This window comes from Kogia breviceps, chromosome 2 (assembly GCF_026419965.1).
Source record: "Kogia breviceps isolate mKogBre1 chromosome 2, mKogBre1 haplotype 1, whole genome shotgun sequence".
NCBI lineage: Eukaryota > Metazoa > Chordata > Mammalia > Artiodactyla > Physeteridae > Kogia > Kogia breviceps.
Window position 1 is genome coordinate 122,752,661 of NC_081311.1, and position 23,380 is coordinate 122,776,040.

General features: G+C 36.0%; 1 protein-coding gene across 6 annotated transcripts in view; it reads left to right on the forward strand.

The window, feature by feature from the left end:
• The window catches only part of RIF1 (replication timing regulatory factor 1), a 63,882-nt gene that overhangs the window by 20,821 nt on the left and 19,681 nt on the right, over positions 1 to 23,380 (forward strand). For all 6 annotated transcript variants that reach the window (XR_010839112.1, XR_010839111.1, XM_059052270.2 and 3 more), the window contains exons 17-30: positions 2,226 to 2,299; positions 2,523 to 2,703; positions 4,262 to 4,369; positions 4,733 to 4,882; positions 8,115 to 8,214; positions 12,630 to 12,894; positions 14,054 to 14,096; positions 14,987 to 15,189; positions 15,746 to 15,845; positions 16,950 to 17,069; positions 18,475 to 18,626; positions 18,997 to 19,077; positions 19,161 to 19,215; positions 19,584 to 22,814. Coding sequence is in view for 4 of the 6 variants with exons in the window: in XM_059052270.2 (XP_058908253.1) it covers positions 2,226 to 2,299; positions 2,523 to 2,703; positions 4,262 to 4,369; positions 4,733 to 4,882; positions 8,115 to 8,214; positions 12,630 to 12,894; positions 14,054 to 14,096; positions 14,987 to 15,189; positions 15,746 to 15,845; positions 16,950 to 17,069; positions 18,475 to 18,626; positions 18,997 to 19,077; positions 19,161 to 19,215; positions 19,584 to 22,814 (4,863 nt within the window). In the remaining 2 variants the exon portion in view is untranslated. The remainder of the gene's footprint in view (positions 1 to 2,225; positions 2,300 to 2,522; positions 2,704 to 4,261; positions 4,370 to 4,732; positions 4,883 to 8,114; positions 8,215 to 12,629; positions 12,895 to 14,053; positions 14,097 to 14,986; positions 15,190 to 15,745; positions 15,846 to 16,949; positions 17,070 to 18,474; positions 18,627 to 18,996; positions 19,078 to 19,160; positions 19,216 to 19,583; positions 22,815 to 23,380) is intronic.

Here is a 23,380-nt window from a genome sequence, read left to right on the forward strand (position 1 = left end):
CAACTAAGTTGATGAAATATTCTAAATCCTGTTGTCGCTTCAGCAGTCTTCAACATCTTCACCAGCAGGAGATTCCATCTTAAGAAACCACTTTCTTTGCTTATCCATAAGAAGCAACTCCACATCTGTTAAAAGTTTTATCATAAGATTGCAGCAGTTCTTTCACATCTTCAGGCTCCAGTCCTAATTCTAGTTCTTGGCTGTTTCTGCCACATCTGTAGTTATGTCCTCCACTGAAGTCTTAACCCTCTAAGTCATTCAGGAGGGGTGGAATCAGCTTCTTCCAAACTCCTGTTTATGTTGATAGTTTGACCTCTTCCCATGAATCATGAATGTTCTTCACGGCATCTAGAATGATAAGTCCTTTCCATAGGTTTTCAGTTTACTTTGCCCAGGTCTATCAGAGGCATCACTCTTTATGGCAACTATAACCTTATGAAATGTATTTCTGAAAAAGGCTTGGAAGTCGAAATTGCTCCTTGAGCTGCAGAATGGATGTTGTGTTAGCAGACACGAAAACGACATTAGTCTCATTGTGTATCTTCGTCAGAGTGCTTGGGTGTCCAGGTTCATCATCAATGGGCAGTGATATTTTGAAAGGATTCTTTTTTTTTCCCTGAGCATTAGGTCTCAACAGTGGGCTTAAAATTCTCAGTAAACCATCTTGTAAACAGATGAGCTGTCATCCAGGGTTTGTTCCATTTATATAGAGCACAGGCAGAGTGGATTTAGCATGATTCTGAAGGGCCCTAGTATTTTGGGGATGGTAAATGGCATTGGCTTCAACTTAGAATCACTAGCTGCATTAGCCCCTAATAAAAGGCAGCCTGTCATTTGAAGCTTTGAAGCAGACATTGACTTTTCCTCTCTAGCTGTGAAAGTCCTATATGGCTTCTTCCAATACGAGGCTGTTTTATCAACAGGTAGAAAATCTGTTTAGGATAACCACCATCATTATTAATTAAATAGTTAGGTCTTCTGTATAACTTGATGCAGCTTCTGTGTGAGCACTTGCTGCTTCACCTTGCACTTTGAAGTTATGGAGAGGGCTATTCCCTAAATCTCATGAACCAATCTCTGCTGGCTTCACACTTTTCTTCTGCAGCTTCCTCACCTCTCAGCCTTCATAGAATTGAAGAGTTAGGACCTTGCTGTGGATTAGGCTTTGGCTTAAGGGAATGTTGTAGCTGGTTTGATCTATCTAGACCACTAAAACGTTCTCCATATCAGCAATAAGGCTGTTTTGCTTTCTTACTATTGTGTTCACTGAAGTAGGGCTTTTCATTTCCTTCAATAACTTTTCCTTTGCATTCACAACTTTGCTAACTTGCACAAGAGGCCTAGCTTTTGGCCTTTCTGACGTGCCTTCCCTTAAGCTTAATTATCTCTAGCTTTTGATTGAAAGAGAGGCGTGCAGCTCTTCCTTTTGCTTAAACGTTTAGAGGCCATTGTATTGTTACTAATTAGTCTAAATTCAATATTGTTGTGTCTCAGGGGATGGGGAAGCCAGAGGAGATGGAGAGAGCCATGATAATGGCTGGTTAGTGGAGCAGTCAGGACACATAATGTTAAGTTGGAAAAATCGTGAGAATTACCAAAATGTGACAGAGACATGAAGTGAACAAATGCTGTTAGAAAAATGGTGCCAATAGACTTGGTTGACATGGGGTTGCCACAGACCTTCAATATGTAAAAAATGCCATATCTGCAAAGTACAATAAAACAAGGTACACTCGTTATAATTAATGTGAAGAATTAAGTATGGCACTATTAATGGAACTTTTCCTGGATTAAGCAAAGGGTTCTAGAAGCAAAGTTCTCTTTGCTTTTATATAATAATAATTTTGGTTACTGTTATAAATTTTGGAAGCTTAGTAACATTGGGTTACTTATGGTGAAATATATTTAATATCTTCTGGATGTAGGTATTGTTGATCCAGCAAGTTTTAAGTCAACATTTTTTTAAATATCTGGAATCTCTCTCTCTTCTTCAGTTGCTCACATAGATGTAACAGCTATGATTAAAATATAAAGAGCTTGCGTTTTGTGTGTAGTTAGTGGAAGTACATTTGCTATCATTTTTGTCATTTCCTAAGTAATTTCGAAAGTTAAATTTCTCAAGCTTAAAACGGTCATATTTCACATGATTGTAGAAAACAAGTATAACAAGAAGAGTATACTGTTTGTAACAAGAAGATTGATTGCCATCTCCCATCTTTTTTCAGGGAACTCCTGCTTTGTTCTTAATTCAGTTAATTTTCAATAATAATCTATTGGAATGTGGTGTAGAAGATGAAAGGTAATTTTAAACAAACTATTTTGTTTATCTTGGAAAGTTTGTCATGTGATGAATGATATTCTTTTGACTTACACACTATAAATTTTCTAAAAATGAAAAAAATCAGAATAAGAGTTGGGATTCATTTTTTTTTGTCAGTTATTTTTATAACCTTGCTATAATGTAATTAATGCATTTTCGAAGAAAGTACAGTTTATGCATAGTTGAAAATTTTTTTCTCCAGGTTTTTTCTCAACCTGGAAACACTTGTAGGCTGTGTTCTTTCTGGTCCAACTTCACCGCTAGCTTTCAGTGACTCTGTCTTAAATGTTATTAATCAAAATGCAAACCAGTTGGAAAACAAGGAGCATCTTTGGAGAATGTGGAGTATTATAGTCACCCCATTAACTGAATTGATAAATCAGGTATGTTATAAGTTAGCTTCATGTTTCCCCCAAATTTAATATCTTCCCTTTTTTTCCTTCCTTGTTAGAGCACAGGGGTATATGAATAGAAGTTTGTATTTGAATGGAAGATATTGCATGTTTTTTTCTGCAGGCTTGGTTAGTTTTCTACTCTTTAGATTAGTTGATTTGATCGTGCTTCTCCCTTATTCAAGAAAGTATAACTTAGTGGGGACTAAACAGTCCATTTTCTCCAGTAATTAGAAAGCCAGAAGCCTTATATGATATATACAGATTCCCCTATTTATATCTTGGATTCTTTCACTTGTACTATGGGGAATAATATGGGTATCTTGACTAGACTATATATTCTTAGGATCCCGTGGTCGATGGGATCCTATGTTGGTGATCACCTCAAAGCCATATTGTAGTTCCTAAATCATTAATTGTTGAGAGTTGACTAACCCTTATGTTTAATTACTTTAAAAAGTGGCAATATTGGCAGGGTATGGAGCTCAAGTTCTGTCACTATTAATAGTTCATCAGCTGCTTTATCAGTCTTTAAATGGAATTATTCTTTGGAAAATAGTCTGTTATAACTCTCAAATGGAGTGAAGACTCCAAAGAATTTGTTATGTGGTTATACAGTAGCCCTTATTTTGGCTGCTCGAGCCAACATTCCATTAAACATATTCTTCCCGAAGAAAAGAATTTATGTTCCTAAATAATTTTCCACTGTTCAAAGGATGCTAGAGGCCCTTTTTATAAGTCCTTGCTTGAATCTACCTTCTGTGTATAGTAAAAGATTTTGGAGTCACCTTTGGGATTCTTTTTTAGGACTTAAAACACAGTGCCTTGTTTCCCAGGGTTGCTTAAAAAATTACCATGGAGCTTCCCTGGTGGCGCAGTGGTTGAGAGTACGCCTGCCGATGCAGGGGACACGGCTTCGTGCCCCGGTCTGGGAAGATCCCACATGCAGCGGAGCAGCTAGGCCCATGAGCCATGGCCGCTGAGCCTGCGCGTCCGGAGTCTGTGCTCTGCAACAGGAGAGGCCACAACAGTGAGAGGCCCGTGGACCGCAAAAAAAAAAAAAAAATTACCATGAACTGATGGCTTAAATCAATAGGGATTTATTTTTTTATAGCTCTTGAGGCCAGAATTTCAAAATCAAGGTGTTGGCAGGTTTGGTTTCTTCTGGAGCTCTGAAGGAGAGTGTGGTCCATGCTTCTCTTAGCTTCCAGTAATTCTTGATGTTCCTCGGCTTGTGGATGCATCACTTCAGTCTCAGCCTCCATCTTCATATGGCATTCTTCAAAGTATCTTCTGTCTATTCAACTTCCCCTTTTGTTATAAGGATGCCAGTTATTGGATTAGGGCCCATCATAAACTGGCATGACTTCCTTATTGCATGATTACATCTCCAAAGACCCTAGGTTACAGAGGTTAGGAGTTCACCATCTGTTGAACATGTCAACATTGGAGACACAATTCTACTCACTACACATAGTAAGATGTTACTGCTTCGGGCTAGAATTAGATGATAATTTGTCTAACTTCTTCATTATTTTTCTTGTTTCAGACCAATGAAGTGAATCAAGGTGATGCCTTAGAACATAATTTTAGTGCCATCTATTGTGCACTGACTTTACCAATAAACCATATTTTTTCAGCACAAAAAATTCCAGCGGTAAGGCAGTTTTACCTGATGAATTTGCATTTTTCTGAAAAATATTATGTCACCCTTTATAATGAACCCCTACAGTAGTTTTACCTAAAACAAGACTTTCTTATGACTTATAATCAGCTTAGGAGAAAGGAAAATGGTGAAGGAAGAGAGAGCTTCCTGTTGACCTTTGATAATTGCTGGTATTGTGGCATTATTACAGTTCTTCAGTTAGAGCTCTGTGGAGGTTGGCAAACTCACTACCCTATACTAGTCTCCTCTTTGACACCTTAAATATTACCGTGTTTTTAAAATGTTAAAGATGTATTCTGTTAGGGGTTTTCATGTGTAGATGTGTTTTCTAAATTTCTTTTTTATTGTTACTAGGCCACCATGAAGACCTTACTTAAAACTTGGTCAGAATTATATAGAGCATTTGCTCGCTGTGCAGCTTTGGTGGCAACTGCAGAGGAGAATTTGTGCTGTGAGGAACTTTCTTCAAAGATAATGTCCAGTTTGGAAGATGAAGGCCTTTCAGTGAGTTTATCCTGATACATTTTTTGCATGTAAAGGATTCTTTTCAAGTAAATAGAGATAACACTTGTGAGCTGTCATTTACTAATGCTTTTAGTTTATAAGGAATGAAGTTAGTGTATAAAACGAGTAACAGCTTTACGAGATAGTTTGGTGTCTTTGGACTCTAAGGTCCATGTATCAGGACCATTTAACAGTGATGTGCTTTTACTACTCTCTTGTGTGTCTGTGCCATCCTAGGTGAACCGTACAAGGACCTTACTGTCCTGGACCTTGCTTCATCATATCTGTTAGCTCTTTAAAGTCTATACTCTAGAAGTTTGTAGATCTAAAAATGTAGGTTCCTATTCACTCCTTTTCCTTACTCTGTAAAAAGAACAACTGCTGTCAGCAGTTTGGTATATATGGTTCTAGAATAGACCTCTTTCTTTCTACCCATAAGTTACATACTTATGCTCACATATGTACATGAATACAGTGTTCTTGCCAGTTGAAATTTATTTGTTATTCTGAAGAATGGTTTTTTTCCATCTAGATTTTCTAGCTCTTAATAGTGGTTACCCCTGCGGAGAAGAGTAGAAGTATTTATAATATTCTCTTTTTTAAAATATTGGCATAATTCTGATTATGGTATAATTAGTCTTGTTAATTTCTATTTGAGCATCTTGTTATCAAAATCGTTTGTGTACTTCATTCTGTAACTTCCCCCACACTCCGTGAGGTTAGGGACTTTCTGTCTTGATGTATATCCATGGCTTTTATCTGGCCAGCTAGACAGTGAATTTGTTGAAGACTTTTATAATTGTTAGGGAGAAGCTTGACCCTCAGTTTTCACCTTTAAATTATTGTCTTGGGTAGGCTTACATCTTTGTTCTCTTTTGCAAGAAATGTAGAATCTATCAAGTTTTATAAAATACCCTGTTGGGATTTTGCTTGTCATTGGTTGGTTATATTGCATTTATAAATTAATTTGGAAAAGAATTTACATCTTTATAATGTTGAGTTTTTCTATTAAGTAATATTTATTCTAAACTTAACCAAGCTTGCTTGATTTTTTGGAAGTTTTAAAGCTGTTTTTCAGCTGTTATGTATGGTCACTGCCCATATTTGCTTGCTGCTGGAGTATATGAGATCTGTTGGTAATGTGCATTTCCGTATGTTAAACCAAACTTGTGTCCTTGAGATACCCTTCTTGGTCACAGTGAAAATCTTTTAAAACGTTGTAGATAAAGTGTTTTAAAATTTTTTGCGTGTATCTTCATTAGTGAGATTGGAGTTCCTCATTGTCCAAATTTTGTATTTTGGGAATAACAGACATGTATGTGACTGATAACTCCTTGTCTAAGTAATTACAATTTTTAGGTTTCAGAAAAATTTTTATCACAGTTTTGAAGATACTGTTCATTTCATTTCTGTAAAACTTTTTTCATTTTTATAAAATATGCATCTAAGACTATTCTTACTTTTGTTACTGCTACTGTTACAAATGCATTGTTTGATACTAATTTTTTTAAAAACATTATTTATTTATTTATTTTGGCTGCACCAGGTCTTAGTTGTGGCATGCGGGAATCTTTTAGTTGCAGCATGGTATGCAGGCTTCATAGTTGTGGCATGCGAACTTAGTTGCAGCATGCACATGGGATCTAGTTCCCCGACCAGGGATCAAAACCAGGCCCCCTGCATGGGGAGCGTGGAGTCTTACCCACTGGACTACAGGGAAGTCCCACTAGTTTTTAATTTTTTTGTTACTAACCTCTTTTTTAGTTTGTAAAGTTTTTGGGTTTTCCTCTTGCCTTTAGAATTTAGACATTTCACCATGGTGTGTCTTGAGGCGTCTTTTAAACTGTTTTAAGTACTTGGTAGACCCTTTCAATCTAAAGAGCTGTGCCTTCATCTCAGGAAGAGTGCTTAGATCTTCAGGTGTCATCTTCTGTGTCTGTTACTTTTCTTTCTTTATATCTGTTTGTGTTTTGCTTTATTTTTGGTACTGCTTTCTGGGAGCTTGATGCTTCTGTTTCCATTCTTTGTTTAAATGCTGAGGTGTTTAATAATAGTTTTATTTTTACATTTATGTTTTTAAGTGGATATGATTTCCTCTTTGAAGATAGTAGTTTTCTTCTGTTTCTGTTATTACCCGTTGCCTCGTGGGTTAGTTCTATTGGTATTTAGCACACCTTCTTCATATTTGTCAATAAAGGTTAATATTGAACAATATTGGTAAGTGGAATGTGTTTTCTAACCCAGGAGAGATCCCCTGTTTTTCTGTCTTTGATAGCCAATTGTAGTTACAAGCAAGCTTCACCTTGTAATTGTGAGCAAGAAAGAAGCACTGGAGCTTTAACATCTTTTCTATATGGGTGTGTAGGTTATCATCTGTACTGAACCTTCCATGCGGTTTTCTTAGGTTAACTGGGGGCTCTCCCTTCCTCCTCTTGGTCCTTAACACTGACTGGTGGAGGTTGTCTCTAGTGGCAGACTTGTGAATTAGTCCAGTGAATTGGACAAGTGAAAGGTAATGGAGAATAAAAGAAGAGCAACTGTGTTATAGAACTTTAATTTCAGTAGTTTTTTAATTACCCATTTGATTTTTCTAATGACCATCATATCTTTTTCTCAGAACCCTCCCTGTGTCTTCTGTTACTCAGTTTCTTCTAGGAAAGCTCACTATTTTTGAGGTGTTCTTTGACTCATGGTGCTGGGATTTCCTTTGTTCTGTTTTCAGTCTCCCTTGCCCCCCGTCTTAAAAAAAGTTGCCAGAAAAATGTCTGATGCTTCTAAGGGTTTATTTTTATTTCATTTGGATTTGAGGGAGGAGGAAAGGGTATTGGGGAGCTTTAGCAACATTTCACATTTTGTTTTGTTTCTGCTGGGTTTAGTGAACACTTCTGTAATTTTGAAGAGAAATTTGGTAAAGAATCTAATTTTGAACCGAGTTCTTCCATTCTCAATTTATTGGTTTATATGATGAGTTTTATGGGCCTCTTAAAGCTGAATTATTTTCCATAAATACTGAGAAACAAAAAAAAAAGGTATAGTACTTGGCACACAGCAGTTAACTGGGAAATATTCATAACCATATACTTAATGTGCCTTAAATGGTATAAGCTGACGTGTGTTACTATATGTTATATGTGGGAGTTAAAGTCTTAAATTTTTGTTCATGCTTACACTTTATATAAACCATGCCAGTAGTTAAAAGATTCTAATATAATACTTAACTATTCTTTCCTAGAATTTATTGTTCTTGGATAGGATCACTCATATTATTACTGTAATGGTTGATTGCATCGACTTTTCACCATATAATATTAAGTATCAGCCCAAAATTAAATGTAAGTATTTTATTTGCTTACCTAATATATCATAAACATGGCTGTCTGAACTGTTGTCAGGGCAAATCCTGATAGCTTTTCCCATCTCATTTTACCTACTTCTGATGCTGTGTAGCCATGTTAGTTACTATGCTAGTAGCTCACATGCTTGCTCTCTTTCCTTCTCTGTGTGTGTGTGTGTCTCTCACCCTCCCCCCCAATCTAACTCCTTTTTATGATGCAGAAACATAAATATTGTCCTATTTAGAGATTATCTAATAATACAAATGATTTTACTTACTCCATCTGGTACAGGGATTATCTGGACAAAAAACTTTGACGTTTGTTAAAATGTTCTTATTTGATAGCCTGATTTGAAATAATCATTGAGTTGACATTCAACTGCATAGAAAATCGTGGCAGTGATTAATCAGTTACAGATTTACAGGAAATTTAAAATGATGCTAAAAGTTTAACTCATGTTCCTTGGTTAATTCTAAATTATATTGTAATAAATACTGAGCTGTTTTATTCTATACTAAGTGGTTCTTTGAACTTATATATTTCTACCAATGATTATATATTTTCATACTGTATAGGAAAGAACCTTCCAGTAATGAAAAATGTGGATGTTTAAAGGTTACTTTTCCTGTTTAAAGATTGGGAACACAGCTTCCCTGGTGACGTAGTGGTTGAGAGTCCACCTGCTGATGCAGGGGACACGGGTTCATGCTCCGGTCCAGGAAGATCCCACATGTTGCGGAGCGGCTAGGCCTGTGAGGCATGGCCGCTGAGCCTGTGCGTCCGGAGCCTGTGCTCCGCAATGGGAGAGGGCACAACAGTGAGAGGCCCACGTACCGCAAAAAAAAAGATTGGGAACATACTCAGTTTTCTTTTCTTTTGAGTTTTTTTTTTTTTTTTTTTTTTAAGGTTCGTATCTTTTTTAAAAAAAATTTACTTTATTTTTTATCTTTGGCTGCGTTGGGTCTTCATTGCTGCCTGCGGGCTATCTCTAGTTTCAGCGAGCAGGGGCTACTCTTTGCTGCGGTGTGCAGGTTTCTCATTGCGGTGGCTTCTCATTGCGGAGCATGGGCTCTAGGTGCGTGGGCTTCAGTAGTTGTGGCACGCGAGTTCAGTTGTTGCGGCTCGTGAGCTCTAGAGTGCAGGCTCAGTAGTTGTGGCACACGGGCTTAGTTGCTCCATAGCATGTGGGATCTTCCTGGACCAGGGATCGAACCCGTGTCCCCTGCATTGGCAGGCAGATTCTTAACCACTGTGCCACCAGGGAAGTCCCTCAGTTTTCTTTCAATAAGATTTATCTTTGATGAATTAGTGTAAAGACTACTAGAACATAAAATATTTTTAGGGTTTTTTGGGGGAAGTTTTTGGCTTTTTGGGGGGGTGTTTCAGTTTTAACTAAATACTAATGTAGAGAAACATGTTATGTGACTAAAGTGTATTACAGGTCAGAGCATCCCAGCCTTGATGCCACAGAAATGGATGTGCTTGAGTTTTTTTTTTTTTAATCTTAGCCCCCTTTTGGGCTGAGCAACACTTAATCTGATTACCTCTTTGTCCAAAAAATAAAATTCTCTAAATATCTTAACTATAAAAAGGTTATATAACAGATGATATCAGAAATTATTTTGTAAGCCACCGAAGTTTGGTAAGGCAAGACGATGAGCTCCAGGTGGACATAATTTTACCTATTTTGTTACTTCTGAAAAATTAGAATTAACTGAATATCCGTTCTACCCGTGATCTATAAACCCAGAATTAGAAGTCTTTTGTCTTCATTCCTTGTCTTACAAGAGGTGTTCTTGCTGTTTAAATTTATGGAAACTAGGGGAGATTTCTAAAAGCTGCCAGCAAAAGTTGAGGAGGAGAGGAAACAAAAATTAGAACTAGTTGAAAGAAAATTATTATTCATAAATATGCATAAGGATCACTGAGAGTTTTTGGATAACTTTTATTTTGTAATTTGTTTTAGAGAAACATTGCAAAAATTATACACAGACACTAAACATTCTTTACTCAGATTCCTCAGTTATCAGTTGATTGATTTTGTCTTATTTTCATCCCCCACTCCCCTTTATACTTTTTATTTTTATTTCCTGGAACCATTTCAAAGTACTTTTAGACAAGTCTTTGATCTAGAACAGTTTCCAAGTGTCTTTCACGACCTTTAAAAGTGAAGAGTACAGGGCTTCCCTGGTGGTGCAGTGGTTAAGAATCTGCCTACCAATGCAGGGGACACGGGTTTGAGCCCTGGTCTGGGAAGATGCCCGTGCGCCACAACTACTGAGCCTGCGCTCTAGAGCCTGTGCTCCACAACAATAGAAGCCACTGCAATGAGCAGTCCGCACACTGCAACGGAGAGTAGCCCCTGCTCACCACAACTAGAGAAAGCCTGTGCGCAGCAATGAAGACCCAAGGCAGCCAAAACTAAATACATAAAATAAATAAATTTATTTTTTTAAAAAAATTAATAAATCTTTTTTATTTTTTTAAAGCAAAGAATACAAATAAAATTGCTTTTTGAGAGTCTCTCATTTGGGCTCTGTCAATATTTCCTCAAGATTAGATTGAGATTTCATTTCTTCACCAGGATACTACAGAAGTATTATTTTCAGTGCATTATGTCAACAGGCACACAAGTCAGTTTGTCCCATTACTAATGATGTTAACATTTACTATTTGGTTAAGATGGTATCTGCCAGGTTTTCCACTGTAAAGTTAATTAGTAAATACTTACAATTAATAAGTTAATGTTTTGTGGCAGGTACTTTGAGACTGTGTAAATATGTTGTTAACCCAACATACTTTTACCCATGAGTTTTTCAGTCACTCATGCTTCTTGCTTAAATCACTATGATGTTTCCCAAAGTGGTAGTTCATATTGTTTCATTTAATTACCTTACATTACTTTGTATCAAGGAGTTTATCTCCTTTGCTTTAATTACATTAATTCTAAAAGCTGTCCCCATTTTAATTATTTATCTCATTATGTTCCCATAATAAACCATTCTACAATTATTTATCAAGCCACTAAGCACCAGACACTTATAGGTGCAAGTGACATCCTAATGTAAGATACAGCTTCCTTTGTCCCCTATTTATTTTGTTTTTATCAGCATGGATTTCTGTTATTCAGTAGGCTGTAATTTATTACTATTAAAATTTAATGTTCTTGTTGGCGTCTATGACCTTTTCATATGTTTCCATTATTCTTTGAGAACTTTGACATAAGATGTTTATATTTTTCCCTGCCTCAGCCTGGAACCAGCCATATCTCCAAGGAATATGGTTCCTTTTAGCTGAGAATGGCATTTAGAAAGCAAAATCTGTTCATTGCTATTAAGGTGTCACTGATTCTGGATCTCTGAGTGGACAGAGGTGGGAAATACATTGGTGTGTTTGTGAACTACATAGTTGTTTCTCTAGGTTTACTTTCAGTTATTTTCTCATATAAAGTTTATTCTAGTCTTGGATATCCCTTTTCTCTATTTACCTGCCTCAGTATATATACTGTTTGATCAGTCTCTTGTATGTAACTGCTCCCCTGACTACGGGATGTCTTCAGCCTCAACATACGAGCCAAGAATTTCTGGGTGGCCTTTCCAATTTAAATTATTCATGTATGGGAAACTGATTCTAGGGAAGAAGGTTGACTTCCTTTCAGTAGCAACACTTGTTTTTCATTTCACCACATGATATTTTTAATTAATAAGCACTGAATTAGAGTTTCTTAAATCTGAGATATCTTAACCTTAAAAGAATGGATTCTTTGAGGGAAACAAAGGTAATTTTGGAATAGGTATGATTTTCTTGACAAAACATAATGGGTTTACCCCTGGAGAGAGATGGAGTCTAAGAAGGTTGCAAAGGAAAGTTGGACAGATACATCTTTTTCTTTAAATCTAGGCTTTTTCCCTTGTCTTATTTCTGAGGATTTGGATCTCTGACTTGTTCAATATTAATTTGTGGGGTTTAGTGTACTATAGATGAGCCAGGAAGCAATGATTCTAAGGGAAATCTTGTTTCTTATTTTTTAAATGGACTTTAAACTTTTAATTTTGGAGCACAGCTTATATAATTTAGTGTTTTCTTACAAATTAGTTGTTGAAATTCTGAGACTATAAAATAAAAATTGTAATGCATTTAAAAATTCCTTAGAGAAAATAGAGTCATTTTTCTGGAATTCTTATTCTAGCTCTGCCAAACAGTTTTCCCTTATCTCTGATTCTCTTTTAGAGATAATGTTATAGTGATGTTTATCCACTAATGGTATTTCATTTTAAGATTTATGGGTATCACTCTACAGAAACACATGTATTGGATGTAGATGTCATGTAAATGTGAGACATAAATTGTAAAGATGAACAGTGACACTTTTCAACACACTTGAGTTTTTAATAAGTTTAATTTTATCCTAGCACCACAGAGACCTTCAGATTGGTCCAAAAAGAAGAAGGAGCCCTTGGAGAAATTGGCTTCTTTATTTAAACTTATTGTGAGAGTGATCTATTCTTTCCACACTCTGAGTCTCAAGGAAGTACATTCTGATACTCTCCTCGCTATTGGCAACTCAATCACCAGCATTCTTTCCAATGTACTTGGACATATTTCTTTGCCTTCTATGATCCGAAAAATATTTGCAACTTTAACAAGACCTCTGGCATTATTTTACGAAAACTCAAAGTAAGTGTTTTGGCATAATAACTTTGAATTAAACATATATAACTAGATTTGGGTAGCAAACGTTTATTGTTTTCATATCAGCTTTGCTGTTAAAGATCTTAATCTTCAAAGTTTAGTGGAAGGGGTAATATATGAAACTATGCTTTTGTTTAAAAGTTCAAGTAATAAATAAGTATGAGGTAGAAGTTCAAGTAATAAGTATGAGGTAGAAATTGGAAGTCACTTTATTTTTCATGATTAATCCAACCTTCTTTTTACTTTAGTGCTTGTCTTTTCAGAACTGTTAATACAAAAAGCATACCTCTTAAATGTATGATATATATGACTTGACACACTGCTTTGCAGTTAAGTATTATATATGGTATGCACTTAGTATATTGGATGCGTCTTGCATCATACACCTAAGAATCTCATTGTTTTTAATGTCTGCATAGGGCTTCATGAAACTTTACCCGGTTTCCTGTTGGTGGACATAAGTTTTCTAGTCTTATTCCTTATAACTAACTATCACATTTGTACATATATGTACATAAATCATTTGCCACTAAATAGCAGAACAGGGCCCTAAAATTGAAATGGTTGGTTCAAAGGTTATATGCATTTAAATTTCTGAATCACCCTCCAGAAGTTTGTATTAATTTACATTACCTTTTACATTTGAACCAAAGAAAGCGGTGCCTAAAAAACAACATGAAAAAATCCCAAGTAACATACTTGAAAGAAGCATTTTGGAAGAATTCATTAATGTTCTTTATAGCAAGCTTGTGTGGTTCAGTTATAATACAGCCTGTCTTTCATAAATTCACAGAGAAAGCTTTAGGAACAGATTTTATAAAATACAAAATAGAACTCCAAATTCATTAAGTTTTTGCAAATATTTTTTAGTCCTTAAGCTTCATCAAAAATAATAATGCTTTTAAAAAAGCATGGAAAAAAGTGACTAGTATTAATACTTTGAGGTCTATTCCAGATGCTTTTCTTTAACTCCTATTTTAAAGACAGATTTGTTTCATGTTTAAAATGTTCGCAGTTTGACAGTTTTTGTTAGGTCTTGAGGCACCTTTGTGTTTATCACTACACGTGTCTCTTTTGTGCTGCATTACGATATTTCTAGGTTTAATGTTCTAAAATATAAATGGTACTCTGTTTTTCTTCATAGGTTTGATGAAGTTCCTAAAGTGTATAGTTGTATGAACAACAAGGTAAAAATAGACATTGTCCATAAAATACTTTCATGAAGAAAAATTTTAGGATTTAAATAATTGTCTTCCTTAAATATAATTTTGCTGATTTTTTTTAGAAGGGTCATTATTACACCTTAATTTTAATGAACTTTTAGTAACAAGACGTGGATATAATCAAAGGATAGTTTTTGTTGTTGTTGTTTTAAATTTATTTACTTTTGCCTGCATTGGGTCTTCATTGCTGCACGCGGGCTTTCTCTAGTTGCAGCGAGCGGGGGCTACTCTTCGTTGTGGTGTGCGGGCTTCTCATTGCGGTGGCTTCTCTTGTTGCTGAGTACGGGCTCTAGGCGCGCGGGCTTCAGTAGTCGTGGCATGTGGGCTCAGTAGCTGTGGTGCACGGGCTTAGTTGCTCCGCGGCATGTGGGATCTTCCCCGACCAGGGCCCGAACCTGTGTCCCCTGCGTTGGCAGGCAGATTCTTAGGTTCTGCACCATCAGGGAAGTCAGTCCCAAAGGATAGTTTTTTAAAGAAAGATTTAATATTGCTTTAAATTCATATAACTCCATCTCCTGTCTCATCCCTTCATATATGAAGGTAATTGGTTCCAAGGTTTTATATATAGGTAAAACTTCTGTAGGCAACTATTAATCTCTTATAATTTATGTGAAAACATAATTTTTTTCTGTTAATGGAGAATAAGCTTGAATTCAAGTTGTTGTATCGATAAAGTAAGTTCTTGCCGGCTTATAAAGAGTGTTATGTATTGAAGGTGATGGGAACTTTAAAAAAAAAATTGAAATAATAGCATGTTCTGTGAGTTTACTTGAGTATGCTTTGTGCTTTTATTTTTTCTGTTTGAAAAGTAACATTTCTAAGTGTTATCCTAATGAACTTTTTCTTTTTCCTAGTTAGAAAAGCTACTAGGAGAAATTATTGCTTGTCTACACGTCAGCTACACTGGGACTTATGACAGTGAACTTCTTGAACAGATCTCGCCGTTATTATGCATAGTATTTTCACACAAGAATAAACAGATTAGAAAACAAAGTGCTCAGTTCTGGAATGCCACATTTGCTAAAGTGACGATGTTGATTTATCCTGAGGAGTTAAAGTATGCTAACAACAAAACTCTTATACAGTTACTGTGTTCAGATTGTGTATTGACATTTTGGTTTTAACTTGACATTTTGGTTTTAACGTAAAATTTCCTTATGAGGAATCGTTGCAGAGGATTTCTTAGTTGAAATATTATTTGGAGTACATGGTGATTATTAAAATTATTTGACCCTTTGCTTTGGTCCTTAGAGTAACCTTAGTTTTAGGAACACAAAAAGCAATTTTCAGATTATCCTTAACAAAAGAAATTTCCAGCAAAAGGTAGGAAATTGATGGCTGTTAAATCTAAGTGATGAAAAAAAAACCTAAGTGATGCGTATTTAATGTAATAGTCTACTTTTTGATTTAAAATTTTGCTCAGAATTTTATGATTAAAATTTGGAAAATTGGAAAACTTTTTAAAGAATAAAATTCAGATACTGAACAGTTTAGTGAAAAATTCAAATAGTTGGCTGTATTTTGCCACTTTAAAATTATAATTAAAGTGTTCTTGTTAATATGTCATCAGTACTGCTTACTTAAGGCATATATATTTATGTATTTTTTTGAAGACCAGTACTAAAACAAGCCAAACAAAAATCTCTGCTTCTGTTGCCTGGTTTGGAAAATGTTGAAATTATTGAGGAATACAGTGGACCATATTCAGATACAGTAAGTTGGGGGGGGCGGGACGTTGTTTACTTTTGCATGATGTTTGAGTGGTTCTTTTATTGTGTTTCAGTGTAGTTTTAAAAAGGATGAAAGCTTAGAATGTTTTACTGAAGTGATAAACAAGTAAAACCTGAACAGAAGTGTTCCGTAACAGGAGTTTTCCATAAAGTTAGTTGTGTGGCCTAGAAAACTTATGAATTAAGGGTAGTAAATTTCACCATGAGTCTCATTTAAATAATCTTTGGTTCTTGTTCATTAATGATCTTTTTTGTTTAACTATGGCACCTCGTGTATTGTTTTGCAAAGGTTGGAATTATTGAAATATATGGTTAAACGTTGCTTTATATAAAGTGGGAATACTAGTTACTAATCCCTATGTAAGCAAGAGCTACACTTCATTTTCTCATTTCTTTGCATTGAATCTCATTCATTCTGCCAGAGAAACACATCCTTGATATCACATTATCCATTTGGACCAAGGTTACTTTGGCTAATAGTACTTGATTACTATCTAAAGATTAAGGAGTAAAGATAGAAGCACTATATACTCATCAGGTAGAACACCCTTAGGCACTTTTTTCCTATTCAACAACAAATGGAGTCTCACTGTTTTTTGTTTAGAACCTTAAGAGAAAAAGTGTTATAGCTAGCTATTATCGGATAATTATCTAGATTTGTTTAGACTCCTTCAGTGTAATTTGGCCTGAAAAAGCCATATATTCTGTTGGGAGGGACCTGATAGTGTTTTCTGTCATGTATGTTTTATTGTTTAAAGTTTTGTGGCTTTGGTTTTTCTTTTTAAAAAATTTCCAGTAATAAGAGGGGTATTTGAGTTCAGTAATTCGATTCATTTTTATAGTGTTTATTTGGTGTATCTTATTTTCAGGATGCAAAACAAGTATTGCTGTATAATTTGGAGACAACAAATCTTTGCTGTTACTGCAGTAGACAGGGGCTTTCTTTTCTTTGACATGATCTTAGTAGATATGAATAGTCAAAAGAAATTTGAAATGAGTATTAATTAGACTGTAATTATCAAAATGTGAAAAGGATAAATAAAAAACATTTGCACATAATGAAAATGTTTTACTTTTACAAAAACAGACAGACAATTCACAGTTAAATATGAAGATAAGTGGCATGGAAAGAACCTCAAGTGGAAAAAGAGATTCTTTTTTGGCAAAAACAAAGGATGCAAAAGACAATATGAAACCACCAGCTAAAGTATGTTTTTCAAAGTGTATTTAATAGAACTTTTAAAATTAAAGTATATGGTAGCTTGCAAATATACAACTTCTGATTGGAAGAAAAACCTGTTGAAAACTAAATAAAAGATGGGATTGTAGGGAAATAATAAAGTGTGGCCTGGGAAGACTATTAAGATGGCATGGTGATCTAGAAGCCTTGGGAGGTGATTACTTCTTAGTAAAGTTAAGTCTGCATAACACTGAGCATTTGTTTAGTATAGTTACTCGAGGCAGCAGCCCCCTTGAGATGGAATGAAACTAAATAAGATTACCTATAACACAGGTAGCATGAAAGGAGAATGTTTTAGAACTTCTGTTATTGAATAGGAAGAGAATGCATCGCAAGACATCTGTTGTAAGCTCATATATAAAACTAAATATCTAGTAGCTCGTGGCCAATTAACCAATTTTCAGATAATAATTCTTTCTTCCAGGACCTCCAGTAAAGGGGTGTTCTAGAATCTTGAGACCATGGCCCTGGCAAAATGAAAGAAATGTTATTTTTAAAGAATAACTGTGACTGTCTTGTAGCAACTGAAAAGTAGAATGAAAACAACTGTGCTGAAAATTTGTAAAAATGACATTATGGTACCAATATTATTGGCATGTAGGACATATTATTTTGGCAACTTTTACTTGAGTAGTTTGTGCTTCAACTTGAAACTGCAGATATACTTTCCTCCTGCCAAAACACTTGATTTCTGTGTGTTGGCCTGAAAAACATTTGCCCATGCTTTTTTGGTAAGCACACATTTGCCTACCTTTTTTTTTTTTTAAGGAAATGAAGATCCATTGTTTGTTTTTTTAAATAAATGTGTTTATTTTTGGCTGCATTGGGTCTTCATTGCTGCACGCTGGCTTTCTCTAGTTGCAGCGAGCGGGGGCTACTCTTCGTTGCGGTACGTGGCCTTCTCATTGCAGTGGCTTCTCTTGTTGCAGAGCACAGGCTTTAGGCGCATGGGCTTCAATAGTTGTGGCACGTGGGCTCAATAGTTGTGGCTCGCGGGCTCCAAAGCACAGGCCTCAGTAGTTGTGGTGCATGGGCTTAGTTGCTCCGCGGCATGTGGGATCTTCCTGGACCAGGGCTCAAACCCGTGTCCCCTGCATTGACAGGCGGATTCTTAACCACTGTGCCACCATGGAAGTCCTTGCCTACTTTTTAAAGAAGTATAATAATTTTTATTTTCTGAGTATTTAATAGAGGCAGAATGAAAGTTAAGGACATGGTACTAATTGTTATTAACCAGTACTGTATGAGTTAGAACTTCAAACTTCCTAGTCATTATCAAAAGCCTTTATCAGAGTGCCTGAAGAGAGATTGATTGAAGTATTGGAAAATAATTTGGAAACACAAAATGCGCATTAACGTTTTCAATTTGCAGTTGAAACTAGAGTCTTCAACTCCAAAAGCAAAGAGTGAAATGCCTTTGGAAGAAGAAAAGTCTACTGACTTTGTGTTTATACCTCCAGAAGGAAAAGAAACAAAGGAAAGAATACTCACTGAACACCAGAAAGAAGTACTCAAAACAAAGAGGTTTGTAGTACTTTTATCTTGAATTGAGTATTCCATATTTACATTAGATTTCATGTGGCAAACCATAATTTTAAGTTTATAACTAAGACATTGTGTATACTGTGCTATGTTTTAAGTGTCAAAAAGATAAACTGTGCATAACTACATTTCATAATGTGTAAGACTGCCTTGAAATGCACTAAATGTTTGTAAACAATTCCTTTATTGAGGTATGGGAGGAAAAGGTAGGGGAGATGGTTTCATGGAAAATAAGCATTTAAACCTTGATTTTATATTGTTCTTAAAATGTAACTAGATGTAGAATTGTAAGTTTAATTTCTAGTTGGAGGAATATCAGATATTGAAGTTGCTTATAAAAAATCTTTTTCAGGTGTGATATTCCTGCCATGTATAATAATCTGGATGTTTCACAAGATACTTTATTTTCTCAGTATGGTCAGGAAGAGTCTGTGTAAGTATGGAAGTTGTTGAAGTGTAACTGGTTTTCTAATTTTTAATTAACAGTATTCTAATTTATGCACTTATTTATTTCAGGGAAATTCCTACTTTAACTGAAAAATCCAAGGAAGATTCCAAGATGATATTTAAGGTATATTTGGTATTTCATATTTTGGGGTTTTTAGAATCTCCCTTCCATTATTATGGAGTCTCTTATAGTAATGTTAAGGTTTGTTGTATAATCTCTTAACTTTCCTTAGCAGACTTTAGCAGAATTATAGTCATTATATGTGTGGGTCTGCATTTGTGTGAGTGCATGTGTGTTTAAATGTATTTGACTTTATTGAATACTTACAGTTGGAAACACAAATTAATAGGCATCTACCATCACCTTTGGAAGATTTGCAAAATATTGAAAGTCAGATTGCCCTTTGAATTACTAAAGCTTTACACAAAAATTTCCCCAGAAAGTCAGACTTGTTTGCTGGTTAATCTATGTATATGTACATTTCTGTGCAGGAGGAACATAAGGAGAGTGACGTTGTCATTCCTCAACATGTCTTGGAAAACTGTGGTATGGATGAACACCTTGAAAAGGCTTCCCTTTCGAATAATGAGTGTGGTTCTGTTGAGGAAACCAATCCAGAAATACTGAGCAGTAATGATTCCAGAAAAAAGGCTCTAATTGTATCAAAGAAGACGCCAACTGAATGTGCATCTAGTACAGAAAATACATTTGGTGTCAGCAGTAGCTCAGTTTCTAATGCCACTGTTTCTGGAACAACTCCCCCACAGCCTACAAGTCGAAGGCAGTCCTTTATTACTTTGGAGAAGTTTGATGGCTCAGAAAATAGACCCTTTAGTCCATCCCCTTTGAATAATATGTCATCAGCTGTTATAGTGAAAAATAACCAGGAAGGCACGGCTAAAACAGATAATCCACCAAAAGCAAAGAGAAGAGAAGTGGCTTCTTCAAAATCTGACTCTGAAAAAACAGTGCATGGGATTAAGAGATCAGGCCGCAGGTCCAGTAAGCCTGAACCAATAGGGAATAAAAAGTCTAAGCCCTTGATGAGATCTGATCAGGAGAAAAGTACTCAGGAATCTGTTGATGGCATGGTAGCCTTAGAAAATAACCCACCTGGTTTGCTTAATCAAACAGAATGTGTATTAGATAATCAGGTTCATCTCTCTGAGTCTTCAGTGGAATATGAGGATACGATGCTTAAACCAACAATAGAAAATAATATACTACTAGAAAACAATACTGTAGAGGAAAAAACCTTAGAAATTAATTTGGAATCCAAAGAAAACACACCCCCAGCCATAATAACAACAGATCAAGCAGTAAATGAGGATAGTCATGTTCAGATAACTCCAAATCATAAAACCCTTAGACGATCTTTAAGGCGACGTTCAGAAACAGCAGAGCCAACCACTGATAGCCAAGATAAAGAAAATAATCAAAAAAGGGAAAGACGTAAGGAAGAAGAAAAGACTCTGCAGAGGAGTCCATTGCATGTAAAAGATGATGTTTTACCTAAGCAAAAATTGATTTCTGAACAAACTGTACAGGAAAATTTAATTGAGAAAGGAAATAATTTACATGAGAAGACTTTTGGGGAAACCAGTGCTAATGCTGAAACTGATGAAAATAGAAGAAAGCCAGATCTTGAGACTACTAAATCTGAGGGAGACGGTGCCCAGGACATTGCAGATAAATCCTCTGAGAAACCAGTAAGGGGACGAACACGGTATCAAACAAGAAGAGCATCCCAGGGTTTACTTTCCAGCATTGAAAACTCAGAATCTGATAGTTCTGAGGCAAAAGAAGAAGGTTCTAAAAAGAAAAGATCTGGAAAATGGAAAAACAAAAGCAGTGACAATGTTGGCAATGAAGATCAAGAAGAGAAAATGGTAAAACAGGAATGTATAAAGGTTGAAAGTCAGATACATGATTATAAAGGGAATTCTGAAGTAGACAAAGATACAAAATCTCACATCTGTGAAAAAGAAGAAAGTAATACTGTAACTCTTCAAGATTCTACAACATCTTCAGAATTATTACAAGTTTCTGGTGATGTATCAAATACTTACGAGGGAAAAAGTAAAACTAACAAATGTACAGAACATTCCTTTTCAAATCCTTCTGTACTAGAATCAAATCTAAGGACTAGAAATGCCAGTAAAAGATTACATAAGCGAGATTCTCTAGAAAATAGTGTGGGTGAATCCTCAAAAACAGAAACATCAGACATTTCTTTGCTTTCTGAAAAAACTCTTCAAACACTTGAATGCCAACACAAGAGAAGTAGGAGGGTGAGGAGATCTAAAGGTTGTGATTGCTGTGGAGAAAAATCACAACCTCAGGAAAAGTCATTCATTGGGTTAAAGAATACAGAGAATTATGATGTAAAAATCAGTGAAACCAAAAAGACAGATGTGCAGACACCTGTAACTATATCAGAAACTTCTAAAGCTGATCTGTACTCAGAAGTAAAACTTTTAGATGAGCATCATAGTGTGAATTTTCATTTGGATCTCAAGGAGGACAATGATACTATTAATGATTCATTAATTATATCTGAAACTGAGTTGAAAGAAAATACTATTCAAGACTTTCTTCCTTCTGAAATGGTAAATTTTAAAGAAGAAACTTGTGATAGGGATTCTGAGGTAGCAATATCTCTTGAAAGCCAGGAGCCATCTAATAAAAAATGTAAAACTGTTGACCCATGTTTAGGTGACTCCAAAGATATTTCACTGGAATGTTTTACTTTGGAGACCAAAGAAGAAAAGCCAGAGCCTATCCCCAAAAAGGAATTGAGTATTATAGAGAACCTTGTTAATGTTGAAGCAAATGAAGAATTGAATCCAGGAGAAGTAGATGCTATGGAATTGAATGCAGAAAATGATAAATCTGAAGCTAGCTTCTCTGAACAAAAGAGTGTCAAAACTGATATTTCAGAGGAAGAGGTAACAGAGGAAAACAGTCAAAGAACGGATGCACCTGAAGAACTCAGTGCCGACGAAGCAATAACTGTGGAATTTAATTCAGGTATTGGTCATTCTGATAATACCACACCTGTAAAAGTGAGTGCTCAGTTAGAGATTTCTGAACAAATAGCAGTTGGGGAAGTAGACAGAGGAAGTGATGAATCTGATCCAGGCTCATCTGGAGAAACGAATGTTGAAATGGAAAATTGTGAAGAAACAGTGATTGGTGAGGTGACCACTGAAACTGACCGTATCAATGAGACAGAGGATGAGGACTTAACTACCAAAGCCTCTAAGCCTATAGAAGCTGAAACAAAGAGATTGAATGTAGAAATCGATAGCTTTGGTCCCAAAACACTTGAGATGAGCACTGAAGAAGGAAAGGTTGACTCTAATAAAACTGAAACAAATATTGAACCTAATAAATTTGAGGAAACAAAATTAGGTGACAGTCAGATGGTAGTGGGAAATGATGGAATTTTACCGGAAGTTCACCATACTTCAGAGAAAGTGGAGGAGACACTACAGCCTCTGACAGCTGAAACAGCTGTTTCTGAACTGGTATCAGAAGACAATAATACATCTCCTCAAAAATTAAGAGATCTTGATCCTTTACTCATGTCAGCAAATGACAGTCCTAGTGGCATGCAGACTCGCTGTGTTTGGTCTCCTTTGGCTTCTCCATCCACCAGCATTTTAAAGAGAGGACTAAAGAGACCCCAAGAAGATGAAATCTCATCACCTGTTCACAAGGTAGGGGAATTGAGGCTGAATATTAATGAGCCTGTGTTTAATTGGAATATTTTGGCCATATGGTGATACCTGGTGAATGACAGAATATTAGGTTTATATGACCATTCATTTTGAATATTTACCATGGTGGCTAGGGAAAAGGGCAGGTAGAAGGAAAGGTTGAGAAAGGAGACTGAAGCCCTTTAAATTTTATTTATTTATTTATTTGCTTGCTTGCCGTGTTGGGTCTTTGTTGCTTCCCGTGGGCTATGTCTCCTTGTGGCGAGTGGGGGCTACTCTTCGTTGCAGTGCGCAGGCTTCTCACTCTGGTGGCTTCTCTTGTGTGGAGCACAGGCTCTAGGCCCGCAGGCTTCAGTAGTTGTGGCACGCGGGCTCAGTAGTTGTGGCTTGCAGGCTCTAAAGTACAGGCTCAGTAGTTGTGACACACGGGCTTGGTTGCTCCGCAGCATGTGGGATCTTCCTGGACCAGGGCTCGAACCTGTGTCTGCTGCATTGGCAGGCGAATTCTTAACCACTGCACCACCAGGGAAGTCCCTGAAGCCCTTTAGATATTCCTTTATTTCAGG